Here is a 19,013-nt window from a genome sequence, read left to right on the forward strand (position 1 = left end):
TTATCCTTTACCACAGGTGGCTCAAAGGCTGGTCATCTCATTGACTCTATCGGAGTCCGGGTTCGTACATTCACCCAAAGGTTATTCCTGTTAAGGAATCCCTTTACCGAGGAAAGGCGGCGCAGACGTGCGACAGGAGGTCCAAAACAACTTTTTGTAGACCGCACTCTCTATTTCGAGCCAGTAAAGTGCCTTTTTCCTCAGCCTTCGACCCCTGGCATGTCAAATAGCCGGGATGGCGGCGTTGTTATCTGTAAAATAACGATTGGCATATCACTCAGGTCCCGTGAACATAATCCGTATTCAGTATTTGCTTTTTTGTAAAAAAACTGAATTTTGCTCCTTTGGTTGTTTCACACACACCTCGGCACAAAATTGCCAGGGGCTCGGTATGGGAACAAATGAGTTGCCGACAAGTCCGAACAGCTTTATAGCTTACTTCGGCGTCGCGAGTTTGGTCTTATATGCATCAGCTCCGAATCATGTCTTGGGTCAATAGTTGGGTTGCCCGGCTCCTGTGCTTGCTACCTTATGTTCCGCTCTATCGGCTAGGGTAGTAAAGGGAGAACTACTGCGATTGTGCTTCCGGTTCATCTGGTCAAGCACCTCAGTAGAGAAAGCCGAAAACTGACTGTCATGATGAGGCGAGAGTTGGTCAACCACTCAATGACTTATCGGAATCTTTCGCGATTTCCTCCATATTATACGAAGGGCCTTTTCTTTAGGTCATCTATGTAACGCACCGTATTGAATAAGTCGCGTACATACCAGGGGCTATATCATAGACCCACCATAAAACTCCTATAGCTAAGTGAAAGTGTTAATGCCCTATAGTCCGATTGCCTAGTTCGCCGCATTGACACCTCCTTCACGGACCAAGACGTTGGGTTAAGAGTGATCAAATGCTTATTCGAACACCCCCGTGCTTTATACGAGGGGGCTGAAGCCGACGACTGGAAAACTTTCATATTATACAAAAACGGCCGCACAGGAGGAACAAAAGTTTCAGGCGAAACTAAAAATAGCATTATTATAATATTGTCTTTTACAATTTCCATACATTTCACTCGAATATTATGTTTTTCGAGTATTGACCCTCTATCAAGCGGGCGCCCTCTAAGACATCCTCGAAATAATGCTCTGGTGCGTGATAGTCCTTGCCCTTGGGTGGACTCTTCGCTGCAACATCGACCGCTTAACGGCGTCGATACGCGGCACCGCATCAGCAAGTCGCCGCACCAAACCAAAATAACTATCCGGAATTGGCTCGGTTGGCCACAGCCCGACCACGATGTCCTTCATGGTAGAACCGGATAGTCTGTGGAGCTCGGCCCATTGGGTCATCTGTTCGTTCAGCAACAGTGGGCGCTTTGACACACCGAATTATGACCAGAAAAGCTTCTCCGTCGCATACCCTTCCTGCGCTTGGTAAAACTGCGCTGCATCGGAAGCACTCTTCGGCAAGTCCAATAACGCGTCTGGAGAACTGCACACTTGATTAAGCGGGGCATAATTCGGATCGCCGAACTTAGTTTGTAGTAAAAAGGGCTTACCAGTCGCGATCTCCCCGGCTTGCCGGATCTCCTCCCGGGCCGCTCTAGATTCGGACCGCGCTTCTTTCGCCTCTTGTAAGGCCTTGTCAAGCTCAGCCATTTTGGCTTTATTATCCTTCTCGAGGAATTCGCAGCGGCTAGAGGCATCCTTTAGCTCACGCGCCACCGTGGATATTCTCTCCTCGTATTGATGCCGAGTAGCCTGTTCGGCCTTTAACTCGGTAGATGCCTTTTCGGCAGCCGCATTACTAACCCGGGCCTGCTCCTTGGCCTGGGCTAGCTCAGCCCGAAGGATCTCAACTGCGGCGGCACCATCTGCAGTTATGCATATCCCAGTATACAATCCTTAGCATCATGCTTATATTATAAGCACGTGCACATAATGACTGCCCCAAAAACATACATTGTGCCTCGTCAAGCCGCCTGTTGATAAGCATGATGTCATCATCCGCCTCATCAATCTTCCGCTGCAGACCTGCAACTTCTGTAGTTCGGGCAGTAGCCAGGGAGGTAGCAGTCTGTGTTCCAAATAGTCAGATTATTTCCTGGGCATATCTTTTTGATCCTCTGATCGCCTCCCTTGGGAAGCCAATCAGAGTGTCAGGGGCTACTATCTATACACAGAAGCATTTTGTGAATAAAATACAATCAAAAATATTACAGTACAAACCTCGAAGCCTCTTAGCAGGCTCGTGAAGGCTTCATTCAATCCGCTTTTCGCGGACAGAACCTTTTCAACCACCGTACCCATCAAGGTACGATGTTCCTCTGAGATGGACGTCTGTCGCAGCATGTTCGTCAATATATCCGGCGCTTCTGGATCTCCGGAAGCTGCTGTAGGAATACGGCCTCCCTTTGAAGGGATCCGTTCATTCGTCCCCAGAGTTGTCTCCGGCTGTAAGCCGGACAGTCCGGGGCCTTTATTGTTGGCCCCCGGACCCTGGGCTACCGAAGTATTACCTTCGGGTAACGTCTTCATCATCCTTCGCACCACTTGTTGATCGGGAGAGACCCTCCGGGACGACACCTTGAAGTCGTCCGCCCTATTGGGCGAGGAGACTGGTGGAGGCGTCTCGCTTTCCATCATCTCCGGGAGAAGATCCCCTGAGGAAGAGGATTGTTGGAGAAGACTGTGAGCCGAGCTACAAAAACATATATTCTAGATGTTACCTTGGTCACAGGAAAGGAACGGGATATGTTTAAAACACCCTTGTTCACTTACGATTTGGCTAAAGCCTTGTCCTCACTGTGGGACTGTGCGATGACGTCGCCCTCCAAGGCCGAGCCGCCCGAAAGGGGCATCTTGCCTCGCTTAGGAGCCTTTCCTCCCAATCTTCAGAGGCGACCCTTTTCTTACCATGGGGAGAAGGGATGTTGGCTTCTCCTTCACTTTTGTCTTCGGACGATGGGATTTTGATCTCCCCGGACACGGCGTCTGATATACCTTTGGGATGGAGGCCACCTTTGATCATCCCGCTCTCCGTCTTGTCCTCCTTCATAAGCATCTGGTACGGTGCCGGGGCCAGCATCCTTGTTAATACGGGATCCGCTGAGTCTTCGGGAAGGGGGGCCGAACACCTAATTCGCTCTGCTTTCTTTATCCAGCCCTGGAAGAAGATAGTTTGATCAGTATCGTATTACGGCATACATAGCTAAAAATTGTTCGGGAGTCGAGCGCTTACCGAGGTATCCAGATGGTTGCAGTCGAGGCCGATGTCCTCGGTGGTGTCCGGCCACTGTTTTCGTTTCCCGAAAAACAACTTCCACATTCCTTTGTGCGTAGTGCCGAAGAAGTGTTGGAGGGTCCGTGGTCCTTCCGGATTAAACTCCCACATACGGAGAGGCCGTCGCTGGCACGGCAGGGCCCGACGGATCAGCATTACCTGAATCACGTTGATAAGACCGATGTCCTTCTCAAGAAGGCTCCGGATGCGGCTGTGTAGAGTCTGCACTTCGTCAATTGATCGCCAGTCCAGCCCCTTATTAATCCATGATGCAAGCTGTAACGGAGAGCCAGATCGAAACGCAGGTATAGCCGCCCACTTGGTACCGCGGGGTTCAGTGACGTAAAACCACTCCCCCTGCCATAGGTTGGGAGTTTCGGTGAAGGAGCCTTTTGGCCAGGGAGCATTGGTAAGCTTGCTCACTGTAGCACCTCCGCACTCCGCTTGTTCCCCGTCGGCTACCTTCGGCTTCACACTAAAGGTCTTGAGCCATAAGCCGAAGTGTGGGGGAATACGGAGAAAGGCCTCGCACATGATAATGAACGTCGAGATGTGAAGGAAAGAATCTGGGGCTAGATCGTGAAAATCTAGTCCGTAGTAAAACATGAGCCCCCGGATGAAGGGATGAAGAGGGAATACTAGCCCTCGGAGGAAGTGGGAGATGAATACAACCCTCTCGCCGGATCTGGGAGTAGGAATAACCTGTCCTCGAGCAGGACGAAGCTTCGCAATGTCCTCCTCTGTAACAGAGGAAGCCACCCATCGGCCCTGCGGGCTGGGACCGGACATGATTGGGAAGCTTGAAGCAATGAAGTCGAACCTTGGGTGTTGGAACTCGAGGTAGGAAAAGTTGAAGAAGAAGCAAGCGTGGAGAAGAAAGGCGAGTCTGTACCCCTCTATAAAGGCTGTGAATACCAAACGCCTCCTCCTAGGCCTTAAAACTTGCCTATTCCCAAGGAATCGTACCAAAAACACGGTTGGATTACCCACATCTGTGTTGATAAGAATCCCGTAATAAGGGGACACGATCTCTGCTTTGCCAAGACGTGCCAATAAAGCTGCGTCTCAGAACGTGGAGCGGCAGGTCAAGAAACGGTTCAAAATAATGATTGGGTGGTGACGTGGCATCACGCCGCAAAAAGTTGTCAGCGGATTGGACTCGTGAAATATTATACTCTCTGCGGTTGTGCCTGGTACTTGCGTTGCAGATCCGGACACGTTCGTTGCGTCCGAAGACTGAGTCAGAGTATTCGGAGGAGGAACCCGCCTTGCAATGCCGAAGACAATCTGCGCGCCAGACACCTCATCATTGAAGCCTGGTTCAGGGGATACTGAGGGAGTCCTGGATTAAGGGGTCCTCGGGCGTCCGGCCTGTTAGCTATGGGCCGGACTGATGGGCTGTGAAGATACAAAGACCGAAGACTCTACCCGTGTCCGGATGGGACTCTCCTTGGCGTGGAAGGTAAGCTTGGGGACCAAATATGAAGATTCCTTTCTCTGTAACCGACTTTATGTAACCCTAGATCCCTCCGGTGTCTATATAAACCGGAGGGCTAGGTCCGTAGAGAGGAAGGATAATCATAGTCATACAGACTAGACTTCTAGGTTTTTAGCCATTACGATCTCGCGGTAGATCAACTCTTGTAACACTCATATTCATCAAGATCAATCAAGCAGGAAGTAGGGTATTACCTCCATAGAGAGGGCCCGAACCTGGGTAAACATTGTGTCCCCCGTCTCCTGTTACCATCGACCTTAGACGCACAGTTCGGGACCCCCTACCCGAGATCCGCCGGTTTCGACACCGACAAAGGGCCCTTCGGCTGAGGAGAAGAGATTAGTCAGGAGGATTTCATAGTTGTTGGCAAGGAGAATTCTTGGCTTTGTCGTTCTTTTACTACACTAAGGTGTTTTTATGTAATAGAGCGCCGGCTCCGACGCTACTCTACTGCTCTTTGTGCGTGAATGTGGATGAGAAGCCGGCTCTGGAACAGATGAGTCGATGGACAAGTGGAGACTGCTATGCTAAGTTGATAATGTAACCGTTGTTTCTACATTTGCTATTTCTCATGTGCCTAGAATTTCTTCTCGCGGCAGTCACTTTTTTCCTTCTTCCTTTCTTCTTGTTCTTCTTCTTCCTTCCCTCCCTCTTGGACGGACCTCACCAGAGAAGCTCGCCGTTGAAGAACTAGCCCCACCATCTATCTTACGGGAAAGTAACGACACCATTATCTATCTTAGGCATGGGGGTGCAGGGGATCGCCGAAGTTCTCCATTGGTGCGATGGGGCTTAGAGGGATGGTCGGGGCGGCGGCCAGCAACGGCGGTGAGGGGAGGTCAATAGGAGGGCGGGGCGGCGAGGTGGCACGCGGTAGTGTCCGTCGGCCGCGAGGGGTGGGGTTGTGGTGGGCCGGGGTGGAGGCCGGCGGATGGGCGGGGTAGGCTGGGGCATCGGGAAGAGGAAGAAGGCAGGGAGAGGAAGACGATGAGCAGTGCCACGATCTATTTTGGACCATTGGATCAATATCTAACAGTTCCTGTGAAAGTGACTGATGGGTGAAAATAATTCAGGTACCTGATTAGTTAGTCCCTTGTTTCTATTATTTTATTTCTTTTTGTTTGTGTTCCAAGTTGCAACTGCAAGTAGTGGATGATATCACGAGGAAGAAAGAAAGTATGTTTTGTTGGAACTGAAAATGAAGGGAAAATGTAGACTGATTGTGTGGGCAAGGGAAGGGAACATACTTAACATACACATGTGATTTGATCTGACTGCATCCAGAATTTGCTGGAGGCTCTACTGTATTCATGAGTGTTGTAGGTAGCTAGAAAGAGACACCCACCAAACAGCACATGATTTGAAGGAGGAAGCGTCGCAGTCAGGACTGGTAGTAGCAGTAGACCCGCCTGGGCCATCATCCTGTATCTTTTTTTTTTTGCGGAGCCATCATCCTGTATCTCTCACTCTCCGAGTCTCAATCCATGCCATTAGCCACAAATAATCTGGTAATTCACTTCTGAACCCGGGCTCATCTATGCCCGATGAACAATGAATTCAAAATAATCTGGTAATGCATGCCAAATTATTTGGATTTTGACAAGTGTTGCATTTTCTGCATTTTCTCGCTGAAAAAGGGGCGATAAATGGCCGAATGTGTTGCAACATGCAAATGGCATTGGAAGTCGCTCAAACCTGGCATGGACGCCTCATATGTCTGTGTCAGGTTACTGCAAGAAGTGGGATCTTTTATCCATAGTCCAAAAAATACCAGTTTTAGGAGTGTCCTAGATTAGGCGAGACGGGTGCATCCGTGAGCATGTAGTTTTTTCTAATTTGGATGCCTATGTTATTTGCATTTTCCGTCATTATCAATTAACATGAACATTTTCTTATATCCAAAAAATTTCTTGAAATTTGTCAACAATTTTGGTATTTCAAATTGTGTGCGAAAATTTTATAAACTTGAACTCTTTTTCCAAAATTGTGAACAGATTGCCAACAATTGACGTTGTACAAAAATTATATACCACACACTTTTAAAAAAAATATCTGAATATTTGAAATACAGACATTTTTTAAATTTATAAAAAAGAAATTTGGAGACAGAAACTTTTTTGAAATTCCAGCACATTTTTTAAACTATAAAGATATTCGAAAACAACAACATTTTTAGGTATTCCATAATATTTAATATTTTCTAAAAGGTTTCAACAGGAGTAATAAAGTTCAAAAGGGGGGAAATGAATTAACAAAACAAGAAAACAAAAACGAAAATAATAGAAAATAAAAAATATTCTCAGGCCATGGTTCAACTAGGCGACGACATCGCTCCCGTCGGGTGCCTGTTGGGCCGACCCAAGTGTTCGCGGATTTAAGAAAAGTTCATCAATTTTAAAACAAATGTTTACGAAATTGAAAAAAAAGCAAACTTTGACATATGTTCGTAATAGTTGAAAAGACTTCATGGATTGGAAAAAGTTTACGGTTTTGAAGACAAAGCTCGAAAATTTAGGAAAATATTCATGAATTTGAAAAGTACACGGATTTAAGAAAAATGTTGATAATTTTAAAATAGTTCACGAATTATAATAAAGAAAATAAAATGGAAAATAGAGAAAAATAGAAAAGTAGAATGAATACCAGACAAGCAAAAACCAAAAAAATAAAATCACAAGATGTTTCGAAAGATTTTCGGAAATTGTTCATGTTTCCGAATTTTGTTCAAATTTCAAAAAATGATTGCTAAAGTTTAGTTCATAAATTCAAAACTCTGAATTTCAAAATTATCCACATTTTTTACAATAAAAGTTTAGAATGTTTTCGGAAAAAAATTCATATATATTAACACCCTTGTGTTTTCTTGTATATTTCGTGGTAGAAAATACCACAAGCAACGATGGTGTGAAGTGGCTAGCAGCGCCTGCCTCCAAGTGGGAGGTTTTGAGTTCGTGTCCTCATGTGATGTTCTTTTTCTTTGCAAATTCTTATACAAGCTCTCACAGCGTACTTTTAAAAAAATCATCTTGCCCTTTATTATGAAGAGGTATGGGATAATCTTAACCATTGATGTGTTTATGGCGGTGTACCGAAGCAAAAGTGTAAAATTATAGGCCAGTGCTACCAATCAACCAGTTGATAAGAGATAAACTTAAGCCGCCTTGCGGAGCATCGTCCTCTCCCTTCCATTCTCCACCCGGATTATCATCTCAAGCACAACATCAATGGCTCCGGCGCCCCCCTGAAGCACCATACCCCGACTCCATACCAGCAGAACCCCGTCGCCCTCTACATCACTTCTTGCAGCAGAACATCGGTGACCGCCAGCCTACAGCACTCGTGGCGCCTCATAGCCGCACCTCAACATCGGCCGCCGCACCGCCAGCCAGCGACAACCCGCATAGCAGCACAACCTCGCGATTGTTGCATAGCAGGGTCGTGCGAGATGTGTGGGATGAAAAGGGGATCGAACTTGGTGGATGCATTGAGGGGATCGAACTTGGTGGATGCATTGAGTGAGGCTCGTGAACCACCGGAAGAGATATGGTTGGGCAAGTGGGCGGGCCCACACAGACACGTGTCGTCCGCAGTGCGCGCTTGACGTGAGAAAAAGTTCCGGATAAAAAAAAACATTTTCCAAAATGATATGGTTAGTTCTTTGAAGCTGAGCCCCTTTGCAAGGAAGTTCTAAAATAGGTTGTGCCTAAGTCACTCACGGTATTGGTAGGCCGTCCTGGGGCACCGGCGATGAGGATATAGAAGATAAGGTGAAGCCCTAGTCGCCGGTATGTATTTTAGTTCATTGTTGCTTGGTTGCATGCCTGGCACTTTGCAACAAATCATACATACACTGACTTGTTAATTCTGGAATTTTTACGCTGTTAGGAATTTTTACGCAAGTGATTGTTAGAATTAATGGGCTAGGCCCATAGCAATTTCTGAAATCTCAAAGCCCATGTGTAAAATGGCAAGTGGTGGTGCTAAGTTTAGTCCCACCTTGGAAGTTGAAGAAGAGTTGGACCTCTTTATATAGTGGGTTCTCTCCACCACTCTAAGTGGTGTGTGAGAAGAGAAAGGGAAAACCACACGCGCTCGCTCGCCTCGCCTCGCCGGGGCAGGGCGGGGCCTGGCCTGGCGAGGCGAGGCGAGAATGGTACGCCGAAATCCGGTCCGTCTCCTTGCAGGAGCGCAGCTTCCTTTTGCCGTTTTATTTTTATGTCTTGGCAGACAAGTTTTTGATTTCTTGTCCGGTAAGTATACGAATTAGAAACCGTGGTCGCGACACAATACCGCCTCTGGTCCTAATATATATACAGCTACCGGCTGCGGCCAGAGACACACCGAAAAACACCTAGGGTTTTGCCTCATCTCACAACTTGCGCCGCCATCGTAGTCTACTCCATCCCAAACGCCGGCGTGCATCGGCGCGTGGGAGAGCAGGTCTCCGGAACCGTTCGTCTTTGCGATCCTGCACCGGGAGAGGACGAATTAGGTTTTTGGGAAGCGCTGTGCGCGACTGCTCAAATTCGTCATCACGGGTCGTCTTCCGTCCAAGTCGGGCGGTGCTACTCATCGTCGTATTCATCGCCGTCAGCAGCAGATCGTCGCCAACATCGTCATCAACACTGTCGCACCCATAATAGCTAACGATCAGTACGTCCAACATCCTCTGTTCATGTCTGTTTCTACAGCTATTGTTATGTGTTTGCTGCTGTTATGCATGTCTTGCTGTTCTTCTAGTTTGCTAGATTATTGCATGCTAGTATCTCTTCTAGTCATGAATTATTTACTGGAATTAATCATGAACTTGCCTAATATTCCAACAGTGATTTCAACGAGGTGCTTGATGAGAATGACCAAGTGGATGATGGATGGTTTCCAGGAGGTGATTAATTTCTGTCGCTTAACGAATTTGGGCATAACTCGAAAGGACTAAAGACTAAAGCTAGAACATCTATAGTGACATACGAGGGTGAATCGTAACTAGAAGAAGGAGACCACCTTCAGCTTAAAATCAAGAAATTGTGGGGATGCTGGACTACCTTATACTCCCTCCGTTCCTTTTTACTCTGTACATTAGATTTGTGTCAAATCAAACTTTGCAAAGTTTGACCAAATTTATATATTAAAAAAATGTCAACATATTCAATACCAAATATATATATTATATGAAACTGCATTTCATTCTAATGATATTGATTTGACACTATGAAATGTTGATACTTTTTTCTATAAATTTGGTCAAATTAGAGATACTTTGACTTTCAACTAAATTTATATGCAGACTAAAAAGAACCGGATGGAGTACTAGGCTAATGGGATGGTCGGAAGATGCCGTTCAAATTCAAAACTGCGGGGACTAGGCATGATAATTATGACCGTACAGTAGAGGATTATTGGCTGCCGATTAATGTGAATTTGGAGCATGTCTATGAAGCAATTGGTCAGGTTAAAGACATACTCCCTCCGTTCCTAAATATTTGTCTTTTTAGAGATTTTAAATGAACTATCACATACGGATGTATATAGACATATTTTAGAATGTAGATTCACTTATTTTGCTTGTTGAAATTTCTAGAAAGACAAATATTTAGGAACGGAGGGAGAAATGGAACATAATTAACATACGCGTGTGATTTGATTTGACTGCATCCAGAATTTGCTGGAGGCTCTACTAGATTCATGAGTGTTGTAGCCTTGTAGGTAAGCTAGAAAGAGCCACCCACCAAACAGCAAATGATTTGATGGAGGAAGCGTCGCAGTCAGGACTGGTAGTAGCAATAGAGCCGCCTGGGCCATCATCCTATCTCTCACTCTCAGAGTCTCAATCCATGCCATTACCTACAAATAATCTAGCAATTCATTTCTGGACCCGGGCTCATCTACACCCGACGAGCAGTAAATTCTAGAAAATAGTAATGTTTTCTAAAAATTATGATTTTGTTTGGCATCGAGTATTCTCAGGTGTCCAAACTGTGTATTGTTTCAAAGTTTCTTTTCATGGCCAAATTTTGTTTTTATTGCCACGACCTCTTGCACGCACTATCACGCATTCGAGCATCTTGGATGCCAATTTATTTTTGAATTTGTTTACAATTTTACTATTCGTGCTCAGGTGCAGATGCACCTCGGCACCGAATCGCTACACTCCAAATGATCCTTTTACATAGATCTGGTTTAGAGAGTCTCAAGTACCTATCAAGATTAAATGATTTCACATTTTCTTACAACATTTCAAGATATGCACGAAATCAAAATCAATTCCAAAATTCAAACACAGAAATTCCAAACCGGGCATTGAATCTTCCGTTCCTCCTCCGTCGAATAATCGCTGTCTAATCTAAAGAATAGGACAAATCATGTTTTTTCTTTTTTATGTGTAAAAAGGATCAGATCTATTATAAAGATTCAACGGAAGTACAAAGCACCTCGAACATAATAAAAATTATATCGAGGTTCATGGACCATCAAACGAACATTGCTGCCACCAGAACAAGCCGCCAACACACCGTTTTCGTCGCTCCCATAACAAAGCCGGCCTGACCCTCTCGATGACAGCTAGGAAGTCTTCGCGCACGTGCCCCAAATCTCGGAGCCGCGGTCGTCCTGTTGAATCCTTGAATCGATCTGAAGAATCTGGCAAAATATCGTCATTGCGTACGCATGGCGAGAAACCCTAATCCCGCTGCCCCAAGGAGCTGGCAGGAATCTACGCCGAAGCTCCGTTTAATCCGTTCCAACGGACGAACTTGAGGAGGATCGGATACTGGTAGACTGACTCAAAGAAGGAGCGTCGCTATCCGTCCAAACATCACCCCCGCGAGGACTAAAACCCTACCTATCTACTAGCGGAAGCCGAGACACCAGGATTTTCCTCCCAGCCACCGGCTGCTAGAGCGGCAGGCGGAGGGGAGGCGAATCCACGGGCTCGCCGGTGGAGATCAAGGGGAGGAAGGCTTTCCCAAGTCGCCTTGGGAGAGAGGAAAGAAAACACGGATGTATTTTTTCTCTTAAAACGCAAAGTTGATAGAGAACCAGCCACAGACTAGAGCAACACTTTGTAGCCCTCAATGCGCGAGGGGGAAATCATCCAGCTGCATATATTTTTTTCCCATTATCTGTCGCTATGGCAGACGCCGTATCACCGATCCGATAACGAGACGCCAATGATGACTTTCATCAACCTCCACCGTCCATTGCAATATTTGGCAATGCCCTGACATACACATTGTTTGGTTATTTACTGTCTCTTACCCTGTATCTGGCTCCCAATCTTAATTTTGTTTTGTCCAGCCATCAAATTGGATCCAATTTTTATTTGAAAAACTCCTCTGTATTTACTTCTACTATAAATAACCCTGCAAAATCTCTCTGTCCCCAGCTACTCGCCCGGACCCGATCGCCACCGTCGGAATATCCCACCCACGATCCCTCCTTGCGCGCCACCCGCTCCACGGAATTCCCACGCATGTCGTTGGCGTGCGGGCTGCCGCTGTTGGAGTGCGTCTACTGTTCACCTGACACATCAATAAGTCTGAAGCCACCACATTTGCAACATTTGTGGCTACTCCTATCAAGTTGATGAAGGGGTGTGTATTGTCCAGGCCGTCTGCCCAGACCTCAAACCAAAACCCAACATCTAAAACCGAAGGCCTCGACCAAGCCACAATTGTTAGGTCTAGGGCACACATAGGTCCAGCACACTCTTAGCAGGCACATCATGCACACGCTGTAGAGGCCGCCGCCACCGTTTTCCACCGGTCCATCTGCAGAGCAGGTATCAATGCATCGACCTTGCCAGGTCTACCATCGACTCCACCATGACGCTAGACAACGCCACCTCCCTACGCGTGTCCGTCATCATGTATCTGTCGTCGAGACCCTGCAGCGCCACGCTACCAAGACACCACGTCGTCGATGCGTCACATGAAATGCCGCTCCACCGCTGAAACCGTCCACTGGTCCCTCGAGCCAATGCAGACCTCCAAGAATGACGCTCCCAAGGGCGGAACGACACAAGAGCGCCACCGCCATCAGATCGACTGATCTAGAGTTTTCCCTGGAGCTAGCGGATAGAGGTCTAGAGCTTCTCCACGGTAATGCTTTCAAGAAGGGGAGGACACCGAAGAGGGCCGCCATAGCCGGCCTTGGCAACTAGCCGAGAGCAAGGTTTTCACCCGGATCTGCTCGATGAACCTCCATCCATCATCGTGTCCACGTGACTGCCACCGATCTCCGCCGTCGCGTAGCGAGCAGGCCGCATCGGCCAGATCAGATCTGACTGGAGGCCAGACCACACATGTAGCTGATTCACCCACCAGACCCTTCACACCGCCGCCGATACGAGATCACATGGCCTGCCGCCGCCCGAAGCAGGGCCGGCCGCCGCGCCGCCAAGACCCGAACGGCTGCACCTTCTCACGCCGAGGGGCCCCGCACCACCCCCATGGTGCGGGAGAGAGGGAGACCCCCGCCACCGCCATCGGCCCCCGGGCTTAGCTCGGCGGCGTTCCCCGGCGACGACGGAGGAAGGGAAGGAAGAAGGTGGCGCCCCCGGCTGCTAGGGTTGCGGCACCACCCAAGTCGCCCGAGCGGGGGCGACGCGGGGGGTCGGGATGGGATGGAGAGATGATGTTGAGAGGGTTCCGGATCTCTTCTCTGTTACGGGGGGAGGTGGTCGGAGGAGGGAGATCGAGCGGCAGTTGCGGAGCTCCCTCTCGCCGCGGGAGGCGCTCGTAATCTTAAAAAAGTGGACACTTTGATTTGACAGTCTTTGATCCAAATTCATGTCGTTTTCAAACCCTATATGATTGAATAGGACAAACCATCTATTTTTCCTCTTCAAACATGAAGTTTTTTTTCGATTCCCTTCGAACGCAAAGTTGATAGAGAACCAACCGTAGGCTCTGACACTTTGTAGCCCTCTGGCCCACCCACCAGGACCGAGTCTCGCATCTCACATGCTTCACAGAAAATCGAATTATCCGTCGCCATGGCAGACGCAGTATCACCGATTCGATAACGAGGCGCCAACAATAACTTCATCAACCTCGACGCCCCATTGCAATATTTGGCAATGCCCATTGTTTGGTCAGTCATTGTCTGTCACCACTCATCAACATCTGGCCCCCAATCTTAATTTTGTTTTGTCCAGCAACCAAATCGGATCCGATTATTATTTCAAAAAACTCCTCCGTATTTTCGTCTACTACTCCGAATTAATAATAATCCCGCAAAATCTCTCCGTCCCCAGCTACTCCCCCGGATCCGATCGCCACCGCCGGAATATCCGATCTCTCTGCCGCCGCCGCCGCCCGAGACCTGCTCGTCGGAATTCCCCGCGGCGGCGCATGTCGCTGGCGTGCGGGCTGCCGCTGCTGGAGTGTGTCTACTGCCTGGGGTGCGCGCGGTGGGCGTGGAAGCGGTGCGTCCACTCCGGCCACCACGACAGCGCCACCTGGGGCCACGCCGCCGCCGCCGACTTCGCGCCCGTGCCCCGCATGTGCCGCCTCGTCATGGCCAACTACGCCCCGCCCGACCTCCTCGCCGCCCCGCCGCTCCTCCTCGACCCCTCAAACGTCGTGCGCCGCCGCACCTACGCCGACACGGGGGGCCGCGTCACGCCCTACCTCGTCTACCTCGACCACGCGCACGCCGACATCGTGCTCGCGCTGCGCGGCCTCAACCTCGGCCGCGAGTCCGACTACGCGCTGCTCCTCGACAACCGCCTCGGCAAGCGCCGCTTCGACGGCGGCTACGTCCACAACGGCCTCCTCCGCGCCGCCGGGTGGGTGCTCGACAAGGAGTGCGACCTGCTCCGGGACCTCCTCGACCGGTACCCCGCCTACACGCTCACCTTCACGGGCCACTCCCTCGGCGCCGGCGTCGCCGCCATGCTCACCATGGTTGTGGTGCTGAACCTCGACAAGCTCGGCAAGGTCGAGAGGGGCCGCACCAGGTGCTACGCCATGGCCCCCGCCCGCTGTATGTCGCTCAACCTCGCCGTCCGATACGCCGACGTTATCAACTCCGTCGTGCTTCAGGTGAGGACCCAATTGATTTGGTTGCTTGCTTCTCTCAACTAATTTAGTTACAAGTTCAGTTGTAGAATTTGGTTACATGTCGTATGTCTGAATTTTGTTAGACTGCTACTGCTGTCAGACTGAATTTTGATGGATACCTGCTCTACTTCTGAATGAGATAAACATTGTATTGCTGGCCAATTGATTTGCTTACTTGCTTGCTGCTAAATGTACAGTTGCACAAGTTTGTTAGAAATACAGTTGCAGAATTTAGTTACATGCCTATCTGAATATTGTTGAGTGCTTGCTTGCTGCTCAAAATACAGTTGCAGAATCTAGTTTAATGCCTGTCTGAATTTTGTTGGGTGCTTGCTTGCTGCTAGAAGTTCAGTTGCAGAATTTAGTTACATGCCTATCTGAATTTTGCTCTATGCTTGCTGGCTGCTGAAAATTCAGTTACAGAAGTTGGTTACATGCCTGTTTGAATTTTGTTGAGTGCTTGCTTGCTGTTAAAAATTGTGTTGCAGAAGTTAGTTACATGTCTGTCTGAATTTTGTTGGATGCTACTTCTGTCAGACAAGAATACCTGCTTTGCCTCTGACTTCATGATAGAAGATTGCTTTGTTGGTCAACAAACTATGTATAGGCTGAATATAACTGTTGTTGTTCTTGCAAATGACAGGATGATTTCCTGCCTCGTACGGCTACTCCTTTAGAAGATATTTTCAAGTCGATACTCTGGTATGGACATGCCACCATTGCTGTTATATGTTTGTATTTACTGCTTTTAGTTATATGATTCTAATAGCACACACTTCCACATCATGTAATTCTGTACTTCCAAATTTCCCTTATACTCCAATCGAACATTAATAAGCCAAGACGAGCCATAGTTGTATCACGTGAAAACTAAGTATTGGAATGTGATAAATGCATCGATTGATTGATTCTTTAGTTGCCTCTGTTGCCTAATTTTAGCCTTCAAAGCGCCAAGTAGCAACTGTATCCCTGTCTTGGGATACATCATGATTCTAATGTGACTGATCACTGTGATATAGGGGCATTTGCCTTGCTATCTGGCCAGGAGTTTACTCTCAGATAGTTATTTACTTTTGGTTTTTAGTATAGTAACTATCAAAGATTACATATTGGTTTTTCCTGCTCACCCTACTATATTACGTACTACTCTGGTTTACCTTCATGTCCTTTCCCGCTGTTTCTCTTCTCTCCCATAAATGTTGGTTAATCAACTCTGCTTTAGTTTGCTCAAACTACCAAGGAACATCATACAGAAATAAATATGACACCCCTCAGTCATGGATAAATAGCAAGGTGTTCAAATGCAGAAACCAGAACCGATACATAGGACAATAGATTTTCTGTTTTAAGATGGCTTCAGAAAAGGAAATAATATATCAGCATCAGTAAACTGCAAGCGAACTCATAAACAGCGGATTTATAAGAATGAATTCAAATATAGCTGGGGTGTTTGATCTGATTTTCTAATGTCTGGTTTATGTTTACTGTACTAGCTATGATATGATATCGAGTTTGTTGAATGCAATGTGATTATTCTCTTCCAGCTTTGTGGGTTGAAGCAATTTTAAAATTGGGCCATCTTCTCTTCTTGGGCAGTCTGCCATGTCTCCTATGTTTGAGATGTTTAAAGGACACTTGCATACCTGAAGATGCTATGTTAAAGGATCCAAGGAGGCTGTATGCACCAGGTCGGATATATCACATTGTGGAAAGGAAAAGTTTCAGGTACATTTTTTTCTCTCGTTATTGTTGATCTAGAATGTAGAAAAACTATGTGAGGGATCTGAAATATAACATTATTGCAGAGTATCTTTCTTTACTAAACAGTTAATAAGCAATAGCAGAGGTTCTCACAAATGTCAGAAGTAGAGAGAATATTATGCTAGTGGTATAAAAAACTCTGTTCCCTAGTATCCTATGAGAACCTTCATATTGTCAGTATGTAGTTCACTTATTCAAACACTATTGATGACACAGCCCATACTACTGTTTTATAATGCCTAAAACTATTTAACACGATGCTGATTTCTTCAGAATTTTTTCTCACTAATGATTACTATGTTTTTGGTATTGGAGGCTTCCAATATTTTCTTAAACACAGTTTCTTTGTGATATCCATGCAGGTGTGGAAGATATCCACCAGTGGTCAAAACAGCTGTGCCGGTAGATGGTAGATTTGAGCATGTTGTTCTTTCCTGTAACGCCACAATGGATCATGCCATTGTTTGGATCGAGCGGGAAGGCCAGAGAGCTCTGGATGTAAGTCTTGTGTATATACACAGCATATTTATGTCATGTTGGTGTTTCTGACAGAGAAGTAAAATAAAATTCTGTTTTACCAAATTGTAGTTTGCATGTTTGGTAGCTTCCAAATACGCAATCCAGCACTTGTTGTCTCAAGCAGTGCATGCCACCTAGAGTAGATCAGGCCGTTTTGTGAAGCAGGTACTGGGTTCATGTTGTGCACAATCTAGAGTACGAAGTAGTTTGAGTGTAGATGTGTCAACATCAAAATGTAAGATCATTAAAGCGTCTAGGAAGGTGTAGAAATTTTGTTCAACTTCAGATTCAAGTAGCACGCATCATGCCATGTATCTGCAGCAATTTATATACTGAAACTGTGAATAATAATAATATCATATTCATATCACTGCTCATATGACCTGTGGACATGAACAGCTGATGCTGGAGAAGGAGCGTGCGATGGCGGCACCATCGAACCAGCAGATGGAGCGGGACGAGAATGCGGTGCAGAGGGAGCACGTGGAGGAGCACAAGGCGGCGCTGCGCAGGGCCGCCACGCTGTCAGTATCGGGCATGACGTCGATCTACGGCACGTTCGATGGCGGCCCACGGCCCGAGAGGAGCGAGAGTTTCCCGCCACCAGCGTCGTTGAGGCAGCAGCCACGGGTGAGCTGGAACGACCTGATAGAGCAGGTGTTTGACAAGGATGAGGACGGCCAGATAGTGCTGCGCAGCCCCTCCCCTCCTTCCTGATGCTGATCGTGTATGTAAAGTCCCCTTCTTTTTGCTCTTGCATTGTAAATTATTTTGATAGGATATTGTCCATTATTTGATCACTGTGCGTTATTCTCCATGGCTTTTTACTCCACATATATCCTTGCGCTAGAAATGTGCGTGAAAAATACAGGGGCCAGGATACCTCAATTTGAATCAGAGCATACATGTAATAGGTCCTATCCCACCATGTCTGGAAAATAACAGCAATGCTGAAAAAGACTGGCAAAGTTAGAATCAAAATTCCGAATAGTGAGGACGCCATTGTGGGTTGTTTTTACATGACTATAGTTTTTGTAGATGTGTATATTATCGAATTTGAGATTATGGTTGGTTCTGGTAGTTCAGTAGAGGATTGGCAATTTGCGATGCTCAATTTAAGATTTCTGTATTGGAATTTTGAATATAGAAAATGATTTTTTTAATGTGAAGTTTTTTTATTCAAATAAGTATATTGTCCATTTTGAGAGTACAGTGATTTTTTTGTGGCAATCCTCTGTACTTTTCTTTATCTTAACGGAATGACAAGGAGGATAAATAAGAATACAATGATTGTGATGGTTTTATGGAGGAATAGAAAAAATAATGTCCAATTTGAAATTTGTGTTCAAATTTTGAAATTTGTTTTGAGTTTGTGAATTTTTGATTTTGGAGTGAGTTTTTTTTTGAAATATCAGAAATGAAAATACATAAAAAATAGATATTTGATTGTGGAACGCTACAAACCAATTCTGAAAATATTATTTGTGACTAATGGGTGTTCCTCTTAGGTGTTGATGTTGAAATATGGATGGGCTTTAGGCCCATATATTTATTTCCTGGAAAATCTAAAACGCGCATTAGTGGTTTCATGACATGGTGAGGAGTTTATTAGTCCTATCCCTGGTGTGGAGGAGTGTTTGGAACAAAATATAAGGAACTCTCCTCCACATCCTATTGGAGCATGAGAAGAGGTGTGATACCCATGCTCCTCCGCCTGCTTTGCGTCTCGTGTTTCGTGAACGAGCTGAGCTGAGCTCAGACATATGTCGTGTGTGCGTTTTATCTGGCCTGTTACAGACTCAGTTGTGGGCTTACTCCCACTTCTACCCCGATCGGGTATATACCGCCATTCCTCTTGCTGTTGCTCCTGAGGCCTCTGGAGCCGCGCCCTTTTGTG

At 46.7% G+C, this 19,013-nt stretch overlaps 1 protein-coding gene across 1 annotated transcript; it reads left to right on the forward strand.

Moving 5' to 3' along the window:
• Positions 1-13,893: 13,893 nt before the first annotated feature.
• Positions 13,894-17,933, forward strand: LOC123095578 (uncharacterized). Its single transcript, XM_044517087.1, has 5 exons — positions 13,894-14,818; positions 15,480-15,538; positions 16,433-16,561; positions 16,960-17,095; positions 17,516-17,933. The coding sequence occupies exons 1-5, from the start codon at positions 14,126-14,128 to the stop codon at positions 17,831-17,833; spliced, it is 1,335 nt and encodes a 444-aa protein (XP_044373022.1). The 5' UTR covers positions 13,894-14,125; the 3' UTR covers positions 17,834-17,933.
• The last annotated feature ends 1,080 nt before the right edge of the window (positions 17,934-19,013 follow it).

Source organism: Triticum aestivum, chromosome 4D (assembly GCF_018294505.1).
Source record: "Triticum aestivum cultivar Chinese Spring chromosome 4D, IWGSC CS RefSeq v2.1, whole genome shotgun sequence".
Lineage (NCBI taxonomy): Eukaryota > Viridiplantae > Streptophyta > Magnoliopsida > Poales > Poaceae > Triticum > Triticum aestivum.